This window comes from Bacillus rossius, chromosome 8 (genome assembly GCF_032445375.1).
Source record: "Bacillus rossius redtenbacheri isolate Brsri chromosome 8, Brsri_v3, whole genome shotgun sequence".
Classification (NCBI taxonomy): Eukaryota; Metazoa; Arthropoda; class Insecta; order Phasmatodea; family Bacillidae; genus Bacillus; species Bacillus rossius.
In genome coordinates, this window is record NC_086336.1 from 51017073 (window position 1) to 51035341 (window position 18269).

Consider the following 18269-nt stretch of genomic DNA (forward strand, 5'->3'; position numbering starts at 1 on the left):
ACCATTTTTCAATAAACACCTTTGTTTTTGATTAATTAAAAACAATTTAATGCTACCACACAATTTAACAAAACAGGGGATAGTGCAGCAGGTGTGATATATTTATTATAATACATCCAAATGCCACCAAAAAAAAAAAAATTGTATCATGAGTCAAACCAAAGACTGTATCTTCGCCTTATTACATGTGTGTTCTATTCTTGTGGTGGGGACGGGATGAAATTTAGGAAGAGTTAAAGGTTTCAAGTTCAACAGTTGGTTCAACCATTTCACTCTATATCCATGCTGCCTCTTTCACTTGTTATTAATACTTCTATAACTAAAAACAAAAATCAACAACTTTTATATAATTCAAAATTCAATTTTTTTTTACTTAAAACATTAACTTTATTAAAAATATGGGCAGATCAAATAGATGAGTAACAAAGAATTACATCCAAAGCAGTTGGCTAATATTATATTTTTATTTCATCAAAACATATTTTATAGCAAAATATACTGGATAACACTGCTTACACTATAAAACATATATATAGAAATGGTCTTATATTCTGAAATTTAACACATTTTTCCAATAATTCAAACATTAGTAAGTCATCTTAACATGCCAAACGATACCATCAACACCACCTGTTAATCTGTAGCTTGATAGAACGAGGAAACTTTTTCCATCCAAAAATACTGATTTTTTCAAGGAAAACGGTAAGTAAAATAAGTAAATGCATTACCGTGCATGGTCTGCACTCTTGACAAACCTGCAAATCATGCACTTCCCATTCGGTAAGCCTGAAATTAAAAAATAAAAAAAAGCTGTGCTGCACAGTGACAGTGAATTTAATGTGACCAGCAACGGCGAATAAGATGTTTCCACCACACTGAGTGAATCACAGCACTGAGGCGAGTGTGGTTCGTGAGCCGAGCCAGGGAGCTCGGTGCGTCGGACACGCGACAGCGCTACGGCGAGTGAGAGTCCGGGCCGGAGGACACCACGTCAGGGGGCAGTGCGCGGGGAGGATGCGGGACGGCCGCGTCTCTTCGGCGCGGGCTTGGACATCTGCTGCAGCTGCTGCAGGGCGAGCTGGCTCTCGCGCCGGCGGTCCAGGGCCCGCGCCGCCCTCGTCCCCTTGGCCGGGCTCCTCTCCGCCCCCGGCCCCTCCCCCGCCGCCCTCCTGGCCCCGCCGGCCGGGCCGGGCCTGCCAACAAGCAACCTGTCCCCTCGGCACCAGCACCTCCTACTGGGATGTCTACAAACACCTAGCGGCCAATCTCGTGAATTTTTCAAAAATCCTAGTCCATAAAAGGATTATTTTTAAATCTACACATACATAGTACAACCAAAACTAAAATGAACTGCAACCTCGTATGTCAACATTCCACCAATATTTACATACAACATACATGTATGTCAATTTGAGAAAAATGGATTGAATGAAAAAATTATGGTTACATAATTTTAAAGAGTAAACTTTGATTATAAACATTTATGAACAGTCAATGTTTAATATTTAGTATATATAGTAATTTAAAAGTGTTTTTTTCTGCCCTATAAAATTTAACATTTTTGACATACGAGGTTGCAGTTCAACAGCATTCTATAATTAGACTTAATGTACCAATTATTTAAGTTACAAAACTTAAATATTTTCAAAGATAATTTCCAATTGAAGTGAGGCATCAAAAAACCAAAATGCAAGTTAGCAAAAGTATGCTGGAAATTGAAGTTCTGTGACTTCCGGCCTCACTGCTGCTTATTCAGGGACTGTTTCCTGCTGACTTTCATGACCAGTATTGGTTTCCTTCATTTTTGTGACTTTTAGGACTTGCATAACATGTAGACCTCCTGAATCAGCAACTTTTTCTTTAACTTTACAAATCAAGCAAATGTGGCAAATACCCACCATTCATTTCATACTGTCTTCTATTAAAAAAATGGGTGCGTGTACTTAGGTACGCGCGTGAGAAGTTATACTTCTTTCGCATCATTAAAAAATAGTTTTTTAATGCATGCAAATAATTCTCCATGGTAGCGTTAAACGTTTAACGCAACCTTGTTGGAAGTCGCATTAGAAGTATAACTTCAAAAAGCCTACTTTAAAATGTGGAGTATAAACTTCACAGTACAAACATCACATCAACATGATTTGTATGCTCTCGTGCAATCAAAAATCTAGGACTTATTAAGGACACCATTTACTTCATGATCTTCACCACTATCATGAGGTACAAAACTGTTTGTAATATCACAACATACCTTAATAAAATAACACTGTTAAATGGTTAAATGAAAAAAAAATCCCTTTTGGCACAGCCTAAAGGCATAGGTAGATTTTGAACTACCTACTTATTCTGGAATTTTCTATAAACTTTTGGAAAATTTTTTACATTCCAATATTCCACATAATTTTTTTATATTCCATTCAGAAAAAATGTTTTGAATCTTTTTAACTCTATGCATCCAGCATTGAATAGCTTAGAACGATTTTTCATATTATACCTACTAAGGTAGTAGTGAATTTATTTGCCTTAAAACACTACTTTATATCCTTGCACTAATAGGTACAGGGGCATATAAAAATTCTCTTTGCACCAACGCTTAGGACAATTATATTAACATGGTTTAAAATAAACTTAACTAATTTGATCGTAAGGAAGTTTGAATTTTTTTTAAATTACAAGAATCCTGTGTTTTTACTATAATATTTTGTCTCATCAAAAATTGTTTCCTAAAAAGGTTTAAGATTTTTATAATAAATAATAACATATTTGATAGTATAACTAATAAAAATTTTATGATTCTTATTTTCATTCATTTCCACCACTTGCAGAAATGGTTGAGTAAATAAAATTTACTTTTGATAAAAATTTTAGGCAAATTTGGGAAGTAAAATAAATTAAAATGGATTCAATAGTGCACATGGTACGGAACTTTAATTTATATTTTTATTCCAACTCCCTGTTTTTTTTTCAACCCCTTGCTGTCATTTGTCTAATCAAAAATTGTTTCAGACCAAATATTAAGATGATTTTTAGAAGATTTACAATCAATTGTTATAGATTCTATAGTTTACCTAATAAGGGAGTTATGAATTTTTTTATTCTTTAACCCCTGTTTATTCCACCCTTTGCATCAATGGTTGATTGTACCCAAAAATGTTTTTGACATAAGTTTTTGATAATATTTTTAAGATTTACAAACAATCTGACCATATAATAATGTACCCGCTAAGGGAATGAATTTTTCATACTTCAACCCATGTTTTTTTTCCACCCCTTGCTATAATTGTTGGAAGTATTGAAAATTATTTTGAACGATAGTTATAGATAATTTTTTAAGGTTTTACAATAAATAAGAAACAGATTTCATAATATACTTGGTAAGGAAATGAAGTTTTAGATAAAAATTATATAATTTACAAACAGTTTTAATGGGTTTGATAGTGTGTCTACTAAGAAAGTTGTGAATTTTTCTGTCTATCTACCCTTGTTTTTTTTTCCACCCCTTGCTATAATGGTTAGTTGTGTAAATTATTTTGAACAAAATATTTGTAGATAATATTTTAAAAATAAATAAGAATGAATTTAATAGTGTATGTGGTAAGGTAATTATGGCTATTTTTCAATTCTACCCCTGTTTTTTGAATCTCCTTGCTGCAATGGTTCATTTTGATAATTGTTTCAGACAAAAGTTTTACATAAAAATTCTACAATTTATAAACAATTTGAATGGATTCGATGGACTGTGTTTTAAATGTGATATGATTTTTTTTGTCCTAAACCTTTTTTTTATCCCCTTTACGCAATGGTTTATACAATGGTTTGTTTTATCAAAAATTGTTTTAGACAAAAGTTTTACATCTTAATATATATAAATCTCGTGTCACAATGTTTGTCCTCAATGGACTCCTAAACCACTTAACCGATTATAATAAAATTCGCACACCATGTGCAGTTCGATCCAACTTGAGAGATAGGATAGTTTAAATCTCAAATTATAGTCGCAATTTTAATTTATTGCGATTTATAAAAGCGAAATAGCACTCACTGACTCACTCATCACGAGATCTCTAAAACTATAAACCCAATTGACTTGAAATTTAGCATAATTATTCATTTTGTGATGTAGACGCTCACTAAGAACGGATTCTGCGGAAATCCGATCCCAAGGGGAGTTTCGGAGGGGGGAGGGGGGGGGGGGGTAATATATCAAAATTTCCATTTTTTGGTAGGAAATCACCATGGCAACGGCTGTTGCTTTGTTGATGCTTCATTTGTCTCTATGACAACTATTTCATTGTTAGTGCAGTCCTCATCACCGTTGAAATTTAGCTGGTATCTAAATATCAAAAATTACCCTTTTTTTTCAAGTATTTATATTTTACAGAGTTGAAACTTCACAGTAATGTTCCTTATGTTACGCAGGATGACATTTTCCGAAAATTAGATCCCATGGGTGGTTAAAACAAGGCAACAGGATTTTGCATTGTTCATGCCTTCTGCGTCTCCATGGCAACGGGCATCGCGCGGCAGTGGCGTACCCACAAGGAGGGGCAAGTATAATGAGCGGCGCAAGCGTGATCTGCCTGTAGACTGCCGTAGCGAAGTACGGGTACATCAGTTGTACGTTGCGTGCACGAGTCGGGAAACCATCGGTGCTATTCATTTTCTCTCCGGTACACTATACAGCATTGTAATAAATTTTCACTGATTATTTTATTATTTACCATTACTGTAAATGGGTGATGTGGCTTAATTTTTTTCCATTAGTATAGCCGTGCGAAGCCGGGTCGGGCAGCTAGTAAAATTATAAGATTTATAAACAACTAGCTGTCCGACCCGGCTTCGCACGGCTATACTAATGAAAAAAAATTAAGCCACATCTCCTATTTACAGTAATGGTAAATACAAAAAAAAATTAGTGAAAATTTATTACAATGCTGTATAATGTACCGGAGAGAAAATGAATAGCACCGATGGTTTCCCGACTCGTGCACGCAATGTACAACTGATGTACCCATACTTCGCTACGGCAGTCTAAGGCAGATCACTCTAAAGCCGCCCATTATACATGCCCCTCCTTGTGGGTACACCACTGCTGCGCGATGCCCGTTGCCATGGAGATGCAGAAGGCATGAACAATGCAAAATACTGTTCTCATGCAGACAAAGTATCCACTGTTGCCTGGTTTTAACCACCCATGGGATCTAATTTTCGGAAAATGTCATCCTGCGTAACATAAGGAACATTACTGTGAAGTTTCAAGTCTGTAAAATATATATACTTGAAAAAAAAGGGCAATAAAAAAACAAATTAAACACAGAAAGAGGGAAAAAAAACAATAGTTTAGGTTTGCGATTTAAAGTGATAAAAAGTATTTAAATACTAATTGAACTCTTATGAGGGTACTGATTGCTTCGTTGTTAATATCACATGGGTGTTTTTTACTTGTATGGGAAAATTAAGAATGATAAGGCATCTAGTGCGTGGCAACAATGTTAATAGGCAATAGGAAATAAACTTCTAGCGCCTGCGGCATTGTCAACACACACTTCGTACGTGTACTGCATGTTGTATCTAACCCCCTCCAACACATTTGATTCTAAATTGGACTTTTAGTAAGGATCCCTAATGTTATTGATAATATAATATAGCCTATAGCCTTCCTCGATAAATGTATTATCCAACACTGAAAGAATTTTTCAAATCGGACCAGTGGTTCCCGAGATTAGCGCGTTCAAACAAACAAATTCTTCAGCTTTATAATACTAGTATAGATTTGAACCGATTTGATGGTGGGTCTATTAAGAGAAATTAATTTTGTTGTCCTCCACCCCTTGTTTTTTCCACCCCTTGCAGTTATTGTTATTGTTGGTCATATCAAAAATATATTTAGACAAAAAATTTTGGTATTACTCCTACAAGTTATAATATGTTCAAATGGATGTGATATTTGTCATATTATGGAAGTTATGGTGATTTTTCTGTTTTTAAAAAAACCTTCCCTTATATTCCCCTTTGGTAAAATTTAGCCCATTAACGAATTCAACCAATATTTTCCATTATTATATTTTATGTATCAAAATGGAAGTGAGTTGTGAAAAATTACAGCAGTTATTGTGTCCATAAAAATGTGATATATATCTGATAAGTATGTGATATATATCTGATAAGTATATGATATGAATTTTTATTTGTATGTATGTATGTATTTATGTATGTAAATATTCACTTTTGAGTTGACGATTGTTTAGAAATCTATCGACCATAAAACTAAAAACTATACAAAAAAATTCCGGAAATTGCATCATGGTAACGGCTACAACAGGTTTTCTTTCTTCAAAATCTACCTACAAATAATTTCCTTGGTTAGTTCAATTCTTACAGATACCCTATTGGCTATTGTCTATAATTATTTCTGAAATACATATCTAACTCAAGCATAGTATATATTTGAAATTTGAAGCCCTGACACATTGTTACATTTACATTAAAAGTTAAAAGAAAGACAGCAAAAAACGTGTTTTCAGTTTGAAGGTGAGAAGATATTAAATACAAAAAATTTAATTCACAAATATTTTTAATGATGAAATCTAATCACATGGCTTGAAATTCACCCATTGTACTGTGCATACGCAAAGCATTATTTTTTAGAAACAAAAGAACATTACAATTCCAGCATTTATCCACTTCTTGCATGCTGTCAGTCTTTATTAAGAAGTTTTTAAGTATTCTTGGTGAAATATAGCAACTTTTAAGGGCCCTTATCCAATTAAAGACAAATTAAGGACTTTTTAAGGATATTAAAGGTGGTGTACGAACTCTGATCAACATTTAAACAATGTGTTATCTTGCTGTCACCAAGAAGTTACAACCAAGCTCTAGTGGTTGTAACAAAAACACATTGAAAATTCTTAACTCTTTTAGTGACTTTCGTCACCCAGAATACATCCTGTCTCACCCACAACCCTACAAGAAAATAATTAAGCATGGATAGAAGGGAAGTCAAGAGGATTGGGTGGGCATTGTACTATGGATTGTTGCGGGTCCTTCACTTAGGTACTTATTTCTCGAGAAGAATGTAAGTCTACTCTTTGTGCATAAATTACATACAAACTGTTCAGTAGAATTTCTCTTACACTTGCATTAAGTGAAAGCGATACCAAACATCCTAATTTAAAAATATATATATTTAAATTTTTCATATGCGTATTACACTAAAAATTTGTGTTAAGAAGCAGTATTTAAGTAAATAATATACCTTCACTTTATAAAAAGGTTTCAAAAACCTCCCAAATTGTATGACTTGATTTACCTAAAACACTTATCAATTTTTCTTGTACCCTTCCTTACTTTAAATGCAGAGCACAAAAAATAAAGTTACAAACATACTGGTGTACCGTCTACTGCACCATTACTACTTAGTAGGCTTAGCCATCATTTACCTGCCGATTAACTTGGCTTTTCTACTGGTTGACGGGTTTTTCGGAAGATCACCTAGCCCTGTCACACCCAAAGGTCGCATATTTTTCCACTTGTCAAGAATAGTCGCTGCTATTTGCGACACCAATGGACAAGACATCTTTCGTACTGGAACCTGCATCACAAAAGCAATAACAACTCGAGAGAATCACTCTACAAATATGTATTGCTTCTATTATCCAACATTGTAAATAAAAATTTTTCAGTTCTGAAACACTTGGGTGTATTGTGTACACACTGGAAATAATTATTCTTAACTAAAATTTTTGATTAGTCAAGCCGGTATTACAATAGCACATGGCCTTCATACGACATCCACCCGTCTGTCACTCTTTCACCCGTCAATGCCACTCATCTAGCCAAACAATGTGACCATCTCTCTGTCAAAATATTTTCCCAAATAGGTGCTGCAAACAATCCATGTTTTTCTCTCAGAGATTTATATTGATGTGGTTTGCTATTTATGTTGTATTCCTGTACGTATTGTAATAGCATATCCTTGGAAACATTCTGTTGTGACTGAATTGTTTGGACATGAGTTTTAACAACCACAATATTATTATGCAAAACACCTGAATTTCAATTTCCACGTGCCTTTATTTGTGACAACAGTCTGACTAAACCAAACCATTGATATAGGCCTAATTCATCCATTCGTTTATCAAAAGAATGAGCTTGCCAAATTTTTGACGAGCAGACGGATGAAAATTTTTGGCCCTCTGACTGGCTGCAGGTCACATGATCGACGGACGGATGGAGGCGACAGGTTATTGTAATTCAGTTCCCAAAAGATTTTATTGCTAAAATATAGCACAAAAAATGAACTAAATTAAATTGTCCCTAATTCCTTAAAGGCTACAAACATTTAAATGTCTAAAGAATAATAATTGATCTCTTTTTCCAGTAGGTTTTTAACTATGCAGTTTTTATCAGGTTACAATGAAGGTTGCTGTCATTTTATTCTGAAAAATGATCACGGTGTGGGTTAACTTATGGATATAGGTATTTTTACCTAAATTTTTTTTTTGTATCAGCAAAGTTAATAAGTTTATATTAAAAAAATCAAACAAAATTATTAATTTTTCGTAGTTGCAAATTTTGTATAACCTAAAAAAAAAAATCATTTAAATGACATTTTTTTTTAGTTTGGAGTTCACCTGTCATTGTACTAAGCCCCTAAACTTCACAATTACCATGGAAAAACATCTGCAAACAGAAGGCTATCAATACAAATTTAAGAATAATTTTTGTAAGCCTAGGCTACACAAAAATGACTAGCTTATTTTTCAAAATTACTAAAATATATATTATAAAATCTAATTCCATATTAGTTTACATAGGTAATACTACCTGCACAAATAAAAAAAAAACAATTCAGTATACTCACATCAACTCTAACATTCACTGGCCTGGTTGTAACTTTAGATTTGTTAAGTCTATCCTCTGATTTGCTGGTAGTCTGTTCAATACTCTTTTCAGAGTTTGAAATTATACGATGCAAACGTAACTTCATCAATGAAACATTGTCTACATTATTCTCTATCATAGCTTGTGGTTCCACCAAAGAATCACACAAATCTAGGCCTACATTACTACTTTGAGAATCACTGCCACTTTCACCTTCAAAACTGCAATACTGTTCGACTTCAGACTTCAATACAGTGTCCTCAGACAAAGGAATTGCTGGGTCCTTGCAAGAGTCTGGCAATGATGACACATAAAATCCAAACTCATCCCTGTATGACTCCACGTAGCTCTGACCATTTTTTACGTATGAATAACCATCCGCTCCCCCATAGTGTATCTGACGATAAGCTTCCTTAGGTACCGTTTTCAATTCAAGGTACGTACATTCCTCATCCTCAACTTCCTGTTTGCACTCAACCTGTTCAGACTCAGCCTTTGGTTCTTTCTCCACAACACAGGTCCCAACCTGGGCTCTGTCTACAGTTCCTTTCTCACAAGCCAACTCACCAAGCTCATCCACATACAAGTGAAGCATGTCCTTACGACATACTTCTGGCACAGATACCCACTCAGGCTCCGCGTAGCTCGTGTTTGAGATGTTTTCAGTTGCAATAATTGCTGGTTCACTGCTGTCAGCAATCAGATATTGAAGAAACTCGGTTTCCATTTTATTCTTTGCACACCAAACACTAAATTTTAAATGTAGGTTTACTACACGAATAGTTTTAGCATCAACAGTAAATAAATTGTCATCATAAAAACATTCCATCTATTTTGATGTTAAAATAAATTATTTTTCATGACTAACAATAAAATTACAAAAGTTCTCAATAAACACATTATTTTGAACAGTCAACCAACGTGTACTCTAAAGACACTTGTTGAACACAGTTGATAGCAAATAAAAAAATAACTGAAAAATACTCAACGTCCCACTAATCAAATCAAAAATTTCTTTCCAAAAATCCCCAAACTGCTTTCGTACAAAAATAATTAAAATTATTTTCCCATGTTTGTTTTTACACTATTGCCACCCGAACAGTTACAAGCATCACAAGTGTATGGTAAACTGAACGACAACATGAGAACCGGATACTTTCCGTCGCAAATATATCATCATGAAAAAGAAAACAATAACCAAACTTTCAAAAAACATATTTAAATACAAAAAATTTTTAAAACATTTTATAATTTAAATTTAAATTATGTTGATGAAACTGTTTATAACAACCAAAAGCAAACATATAAACAAGGAGGATAACTGTCACCAAAGAGATACGATTATTAGCTGAGTTCAATCTCATGCTTTAATGGCATCTACACTTACGAACAAACTGCTGCTGTTTTTTTAAGCAATAAAAAATAATTTAGGCTTATCGGTAATCACAGTGCTTGCAAATCACGATATTTCAAACACTAGTTGTGTGCAGTCCAAATTAATATATGTGCCAGGTGTATGTTCTAAAAATCCAAAGTTTCACTTTAAAACCTAAAAGCATACAATTGCTCCAATTATTCTCTTGAGTTTGTGTTATATAACCTGACATAAAAATGTCCCATAAACTGACACCGATATACGAGAAAAGTAATTTCGAAACACTTTTTCTAAAGGACTGACAATAAAAAGTAGGTACCGGTACTTTGCATGTCAATCAGCTCTCTCTGCCTCAAACCAGTAACATTGCGTGAGAAAATATTTGGTAAAATAAATTTCTTTCATTATAACAACCCTTGTAAAGTTGTTAAACTTTGTTTTAAATTTTAAACATAGAAATGAAATTGCACATGGCTGATTTGTAGCTTGTCAGGTTGGCTCATTTCCATTTTCATTTTAAAATAGGCAGTACAATCAACGATTATATAATTGACCCTCTTTGTCACTTTTTCTCGTCTAGATTGAATTTACTATTCTTTTAACTTTCAAATTTTGAACATTATAATATTCCCTTTCTGCGCACAAATAACTTCATCTAGCTACCTACTTTGATATAGAAACTCTAGTTCTTTGGATTTTGTCAAGGATATCCGTTCCATCCATAATTTGGTTCCATGTTGTGAATTTGTTGATGGTGTCTTCATATTGAATCGGAATTACGATTAATGTGTTGTGGAATACGATCAAAACAATAGTTTTTTCTTTCTAATTGTGTTTAGTTTTTACTCATAACAGTTATGGATGATAAAGCTGATTATGATGACAAGTATGAAACTATTCATTTATCTGGTTATAGAGAGTTTAGAAAATAATTTGGCACTATTTGTGTTTGTATTAATGCAGTGATTGTACTTAGTATATTAAGCATTTTAAACATTAGCGTTTGTATTGTATAGGCTTCAAAGAACGAGAATTTTCTGTTATGTATTCATCACGGTAATTGTGTATTGAAGGGGTGCCACTCAAAAAAAAAAACCGCCGAAAAAGGATTTATTTAGTTCCTTGTTTGGTAATAGGACAGAGCGGCCTTGTAGAACGTAAAGAAAAAATCGGAAAACATGATTTTCAAACACTGCACACGTCCCGTAATTTACTCTGAAGGAATGGTTTTGTAATTCCTACTGGTTTGTAAAAAAATATCAGTTTATAGCTTACATTACAATATGTTTGTATTCACATATTCGCCGAAATTCATTGTTTATGTGTTTTTTTTTTTTAAATTTTTGTTTAGAGAAATTTAGTCAATGTAGGTGGTGTAATAATGAAATTCATTTAAATAACGATTATTGTGATTGTAAGGAATTTTTAAAGTTTGTATTTAATGTTTGTTGTTATATTAGAATAAGTAATTGTATTTCAAAATGTTTGTTTTGGTACAGTGCATTTAAAGTACATACTATTTTGAGTTACGTTGTATCGGATGAATCTAATGGATGGCAGGCAGAAATTTGAGTAGAATTGTTAACGTCAATTTTCTTTGAGGAATACGTGCTTTGCATTGAATTGCCTGACACATTGAATTTTGCAGTCTTTCCATGGAATACTTTGTTTACAGCCATAGTATATTCTTTGTTTGATATAGTTGGTGTTTTATGTATCCCAGTTTATCCCGTTATCCTGAAGGCTTGATCCTGTTGGTATGGTACTGTTGGCTTGATCCTGTGGTACATGATGCTTGCTGATTTAGTTCAGTACGTCAGAAGAATCTACACATGAAAGAAATTGCAAAATAATTAAAAATTATGATTGTAGGTTGAAAACATTTCTTTTTATTCATCTTAGATTATAATTCATCATATGACAATATTTTTTTATGTACAGGATCTTCCAATGTACTGAATTAAAACAGCAAGCATCACATACCACAGAATCAAGCCTTCAGGAGCCAGGGATAAACTTCAATATATGAAACGAAAGAATTAGCATATTCTTTATTCTCCATAGTTGGATAAACAAAGAGATACATGATTGCAGGTAAACAATGAAGGGCGGTGGCAGTGTGAAAATACAGGTAGGGTTGGGTGGGGTGAATGTGATATAGTGTAAAACTTGGGGTGAAAGTGATACATTAAAAAAAATTTTACTTTTTGCTATACAAAAAATTTGAAGAAAATACATATTTGCTTGCCTCTTCTTTATACGTCCCCATTCCATGATGAATGCTACATTTTATAGGAAATGAAAAAGTCTCAAGCAAGAAATAATTCGACCAAAATAATTTTCATGTCTAGGTCCAGCAACTTTTGTTATATCTTTGTGTGCATAGAAGATAGCTTCAAAATTATAGTTTTAAATGGTGCAGGAAAGTATCCTCTATGTTTTAATGCTTAGAAAGATAGTCTGACATTTATATCTTAGTTACTATTGCTGCCTAAATTTTTGGGGTGAATATGATACAGAACATGGGGTTAATGTGATACACAGCATAGGGTGAATGTGATACCATAATTTTAGGTACCTAGTTTTATAAAAAAAGTGCTTAATATTTATATTTTCCACTGCTGAATTTGAAAGGTACGTTGTCATTTAAACTTTTTTTTTTTTACCTTAAAGCTATTTCTGTATGTTGGTAAACATGAACATAAACAAATTGTTGTACTCCAATTTGTACAACTTATTGTTCTATGTAGACCCCTATGTTTATGTTTTAGAGTAATATGAATAATTTAACATAGGGGTCATTCCATTGTTACGGACGGGACAGTTAGACCTTAAAAATAATGTTGCACACTGTCTCAAATATATTATTATATAACTGCAGTTAGTCACCCTTAGTACGTATTATACAACTTCCAATTCTTGATGTACGAGATAATTATTAATTTTGATCCTTGAATTATACATCTTTTTGGTATTGTTACGGACGGGACACAGTTTGGACAGGACGGCAAAGGTTAGTTTTTAACCGAATATTTTCTGTGAATTGGAGGGTCTGATACCATAGTGAACCAAGTATAAAATCTTAAATGTTGGGAAATTGATGTTTTAGTTTAGGCACAAACCCTGAATTTTAGAATTAATATACATAATCTTTTTTTTATTGATTAGGTTATTTATGCTTTTCTAGTCGAAGGTAAGCTTACTATTAAGAACGGGGAAACAATTTACACATTGTAGGCCATAAAAAACAATTTTAATACACGACTTAGTTCAGAATGGCACAAGAGTTAGTGTGCATAATTTAATAAAGCCATAATGAACCAAAGTAATTTTCTTTATATTTCTAGATAATCTTGCTTAATCTAGTTCATAATAAAGAACATGATTGGTTTTTTGTTTGAACTCATTCTTAACTATATAAATACAACAATAATACAAAAAAATTAACTTTGTTCCTTATAGCATACGAAGCAAACTAAACTAGACTGAAGTTGGTTCAAAAACTTGGTTCAGCTGAACTAGTTTGTATTAATATTAGTTCAGTATAATTACACAGACCGCTGTTGGATTTAAAATCACATACCAAATATATTCTGCAATAAGTAAAAGGCAATGACTATTCTTTCTGGAAAGTATGATAATTTTACGTGTTTTACTTTCATTCCTCACTTCCCAAAAATAAACACTCAAGTGTCTCTTCTCATTGTGTGAGAATGCTGTATTCAGATAAGTCTGTAGTAAAATATAATACTACCATGAAAAGACCTTCATAAATTTATAAAAAAATAGCTAAACATATGCTCTAAACATATATTGCTCGGATAAAACAATTAGTTTTTCCTCTCCCATGTGGGATCATCGTCTGCATTTTCTTCAAACTGTTCACTATCCCAGTACTCTTCACTGTCTTCTGTCTCTGTGGGAACGCTGGGGTCTTCAGCGCAGCTTTGTAAACAGTTAATCGTGTTAGACTCATTTGGTTCATTCTCTTGATTTGATATTTCTCTAGTGGCGCACAGTGTCGAAGCTGTCTGTGTAGTAGCCGCTAAGATGCTATGGTAAAATGTGTGGTAGACTGGGGGAACAAATGGCAGCATGGACTCTATGTCCTTCTTTTTCACATCTTTGATAGGCTTTGGCTGAGTCTGTTTGAGTACCAATTTGTGTAATGGTGTGTGAATGCCTTTCGAACGTTTAGCAAAACTGACTTCTTCAAACTGGATATCCTCATTGTGGCTGTATTTATACTCCATGACGAAAGGTTTTTCTCTTGAAACACGCAAAACGTGTATGTTCAACCATGAAACCTTTTTACCATCATGTTGTTTGCGATTGGTTATCGCGTGTGTTATTTCGTCGGACCTGTAAAAATCCGAGGATTTCATTATCATCACATCAAATGCTTCCTTTTTGACTCTGCAGGTTTCAATGATATTCTTTACCTCATCAAGAGTGAAGATATGTTGTTGCTTCATCATTTTCTTCTCAATGTGACCAAAATCACTATCATTGGGTAAATAACTGTGTCCTGGGATGGCAAACTTCTGTGTAACTTCCTTAATTGAACACGAGGGGTCAGACACTAAGCGCATCAAAAGGACTACTAATTTAATGTTTCGATTTTGTCCTCCGCACGAATCTGACCAAAGTACAAGCCTTTCCATCGAAGGAAATGTACTCAGATTTTGAGCAAACAAGATCCAATTTCATCTGGACCTCGATCAGCAACACCCTCATGCCACAGATGCATTGTCCCTTTAGATGTCGCACAGTTGTGTATTCCTAAATTATAACAAGCCAATTGACGTTTGTAACATACTACCCCTGTTGGAACCTTTGGTAACATGATAGTCTTCTGCAAATCAAATGTTAACACAATACATTTACCTTCTATTGCAGCCTTCTTGTCATTTAGCATTGTTGTACGTGCTAGCTCCACCCTCCTGTGGTGCAATTCAGTGTCAGTTTTCAGGGAAGACAGGCAAGCAACTTTCGGTTCGCTGTCTGGTTCTGCTTCAGTTGCTCTGATTTTTACTGCCAGGGTGTCGCACAGCTTACAAGTATCTTTATGGGGTGGCTTAAATCCTATATTAAACTTTGAATAAAAAATCTTTTCATACATTGATTGGCTGACAATACTACCAACATTTTGGTTGCTCTCGTCAGTCTGTTGCATTTTTTCTTTGTAGAGTCGATACATAATACTTAAATTTAGGTTGTGGTTCAAGAATTTCTTATTTGGATTATCTTGACGACAATAGTGACTAGAATATGCTGGAAAAGAGGAAATGTGTTCTTCAACATGCTTGATGCGGTCTGCAGAAAGTTTGTTACTTGGCGTGTGACGTCCTCTTTTATCAAGAATGTTACCACTTGCCATTTTCTGCAATGCCCGATGAACACGAGCACTGTCTATGCTGAGGGTTTGCAGGAACATTTCCTTGCAAACTTTTACATCACCATTCTTAGAAGGAATAAAATATTCACGAGAGAATGTTCTTTTCTTTGTTGTATCTTTTTTCCCCTTATTACTAACCTTTGGGCGAGATTTAACTGAACGAGCAATTACAGCTGTTTGAGACTCAAATGTTCCATTTGTCCAATACGAAAGGTAGAAGTTCTTCTTGTCTTGTACGTGAAGTTTTGAATTGCACTTATTTCTGCATATGCAGATGTAATTTCTGAAACACTTTGCTTGCACTTTCTTACCTCTGACAGAAGTGTAAGATTTACCACTGTTGCGGCGATTTTTGCGAATATTTTTCTTCCACTTCTTTGGATTACCTCCATGTCTTTTTCTTCTTTTTTGTTTTGGTTCACCATCTTCATCTGCAACAAATAATATACAATGCTTAGAACCGTATTCTATTTCGTCAGCCACTCAAACAACACAATATTACAAAATGCCTATAGTAAATTATTTAACTTAGAGATTTGGGCAATGAGTGTACGGAGCAATACCAGAATAATAGGGGTTGACGAGAGATCCCCGAGAACACCTACTGACCATTGAACTCACATTTAACAGTCTCAACAAGAAAAACATTTTATCAACTCACTGAAAAAAATTTCTAGTAGGTACATGTAGGGAGGCCCCTTAATGTGAAGGATGTATGAAAGCCACACATAATAAATTAAGGACTCAAGTTATTTTCAGCTGGTTAGTCAAATTTCTAGGTGCATCAAAATCTGTAATGTTTTAAAAATGTAACAAAATAATTATGTATATTATATAATTTTTGTAATTACAAATCCTAAAAATTGCCACCATTTTGCAAATATAATCACAGTGCAACAAATTATTCTATGACTAAATACAGGGGAAAAATATACATAGCAATTATTCAGTAATATGAACTGCTTTAAAAGCTACACTTTTGCTTAATGAGTTTTTTGTTAATAGGACAGGCATTTTAAACTTAGACGGTCACACATTAAAATATATTTTTCATTTCTCATTGATAATAATTGCGTAGCACTTAGCATTTATGATTATAGATAGTGTAGAAGATTGTGCCGTTCTTATACAATTATTTGTTTGTATGGTTTGCATGGTTATTTAATATGTAAACTTGTCTTCACAAATAAACAAAACTATCCCTTTTTTATGTTATTTTACTTTATTTTTAAGAGGTAAAGTATTTAAGTCATTTGGTTCACAGGTGAGTAAAAACCAAATTTATTTCTTTAGCCAAAGTGAACTAGCGTTATGAGCATTACTTCATGTGCCAAAGTGAACCAACATTTGTCCGTCACTTGTATCGCTTGCTTACAAGGTTTCAGAGGCAAGTGCTGCACTCTGTACCCCCAGAAGTGAACAGTGTATAAGTATGTAGTAACTGTTCACACCAACAGAGCGCTCTCTAAAGCAATTTTCAGTATATGGTACACTATGGCACATGAACCAAATAGCAAAGCCATCTACAAAATGAACCATTACAAAAACTATTTTAACAAAATATATTATTACTACTTACCTTCACTAGTTGGATTTTCAGTATCTGGAATATATTCGTCACTTGTTGCATCAAAGAGACCTAATGAATCATCACTCACATCATGATTATCACCGTTTTTAGTTAACAGATTGTTTTCGTTGTCCTGCATATGCACCATTTTATCTGAGACCTGGTTCACTCTGCCAACCACATAAAATCACAATTGTCCAATATGCTATAACAAAATTTCCCTTTTTCATCCTCTCTAATTACGATACAACCTAGTTTACTTTAGCACATGAAAGAATATCACTTTGTGAGTTACAAATTAGTTCTATCTCAAAAATGGCAAAATTGGACTTGGTTCACTATGGCATCAGACCCTCCAATTATGAAGTGATTTACATCCAGTTATTACAATACATGGTATAGTAGTAGTTAGTTCAAACATGCATAACCTCCTGAAATCAGAACTTAGTTTTAATAACCATCAATAAAATGTTTTTGAGAAAGTGACACGTTACGGACAGGACGTTACAGATGGGACAAAAGTCTGAATGACAATAACACTCTTAATTTAGTACTTTGGCTTAAATAATTTTCTTAATGAACAGAACATAATTACATTTAATAATATCAGCATATATGATGCTATTAATTGTCCATTTTAAAGTTATTTTTGGCCTCTGAATCAAAGAGGAATACTAAATATTTTCTGAAAAACATTAAGTGGTTTTTATCCAATTAATTTACTATTTAGTATCTAGATAATGAGAAGTTAAAAGTATACTATATACTGACATAAATAATTAAGTTTTAAGCAACAGTTAAAATTTTTGTTACTTAGTGAGTGACCTGTTACGGACGGGACATGACCTGGGACAAAATATAATTTACAATACCACCTTACTGAACATAATAATTTGGTTTAAAAGTTACTCCTTAATGAACACAACAGCAAAAATTCTAACATTATCAGTCATTTTAGTATCGTAAATTTTTTTAAGTTCAGATAAGCAGGTTCTACATAATCGCAGGAATTATCTTTTCAAATTTGTAAAAAATCCTATCTC

The 18269-nt window shown here is 33.6% G+C and overlaps 2 protein-coding genes across 4 annotated transcripts in view; one reads left to right on the top strand and one right to left on the bottom strand.

Annotated features, from left to right (window-relative positions):
- Positions 1-445: 445 nt before the first annotated feature.
- LOC134534911 (uncharacterized) lies at positions 446-10065 on the bottom strand. 3 transcript variants are annotated; one of them, XM_063373600.1, is made up of 3 exons: positions 9451-10065; positions 7440-7591; positions 446-1208 (listed from the first exon to the last, which is right to left on the bottom strand). In XM_063373600.1, exons 1-3 carry the CDS (start codon positions 9463-9465, stop codon positions 992-994), a joined length of 384 nt encoding a protein of 127 aa, XP_063229670.1. In that variant the 5' UTR covers positions 9466-10065; the 3' UTR covers positions 446-991. The 3 variants fall into 3 exon arrangements, with proteins under 3 accessions (XP_063229670.1, XP_063229669.1, XP_063229668.1); XM_063373599.1 differs by having other exon boundaries at positions 446-1193; positions 8864-10011; XM_063373598.1 differs by having other exon boundaries at positions 8864-10011.
- A 902-nt stretch (positions 10066-10967) lies between these two features.
- The window catches only part of LOC134534918 (myelin expression factor 2-like), a 39553-nt gene continuing 32251 nt past the window's right edge, over positions 10968-18269 (top strand). Inside the window, exon 1 of the mRNA XM_063373616.1 lies at positions 10968-11144. Coding sequence (XP_063229686.1) covers positions 11116-11144 — 29 coding nt within the window. The 5' untranslated portion in view covers positions 10968-11115. The remainder of the gene's footprint in view (positions 11145-18269) is intronic.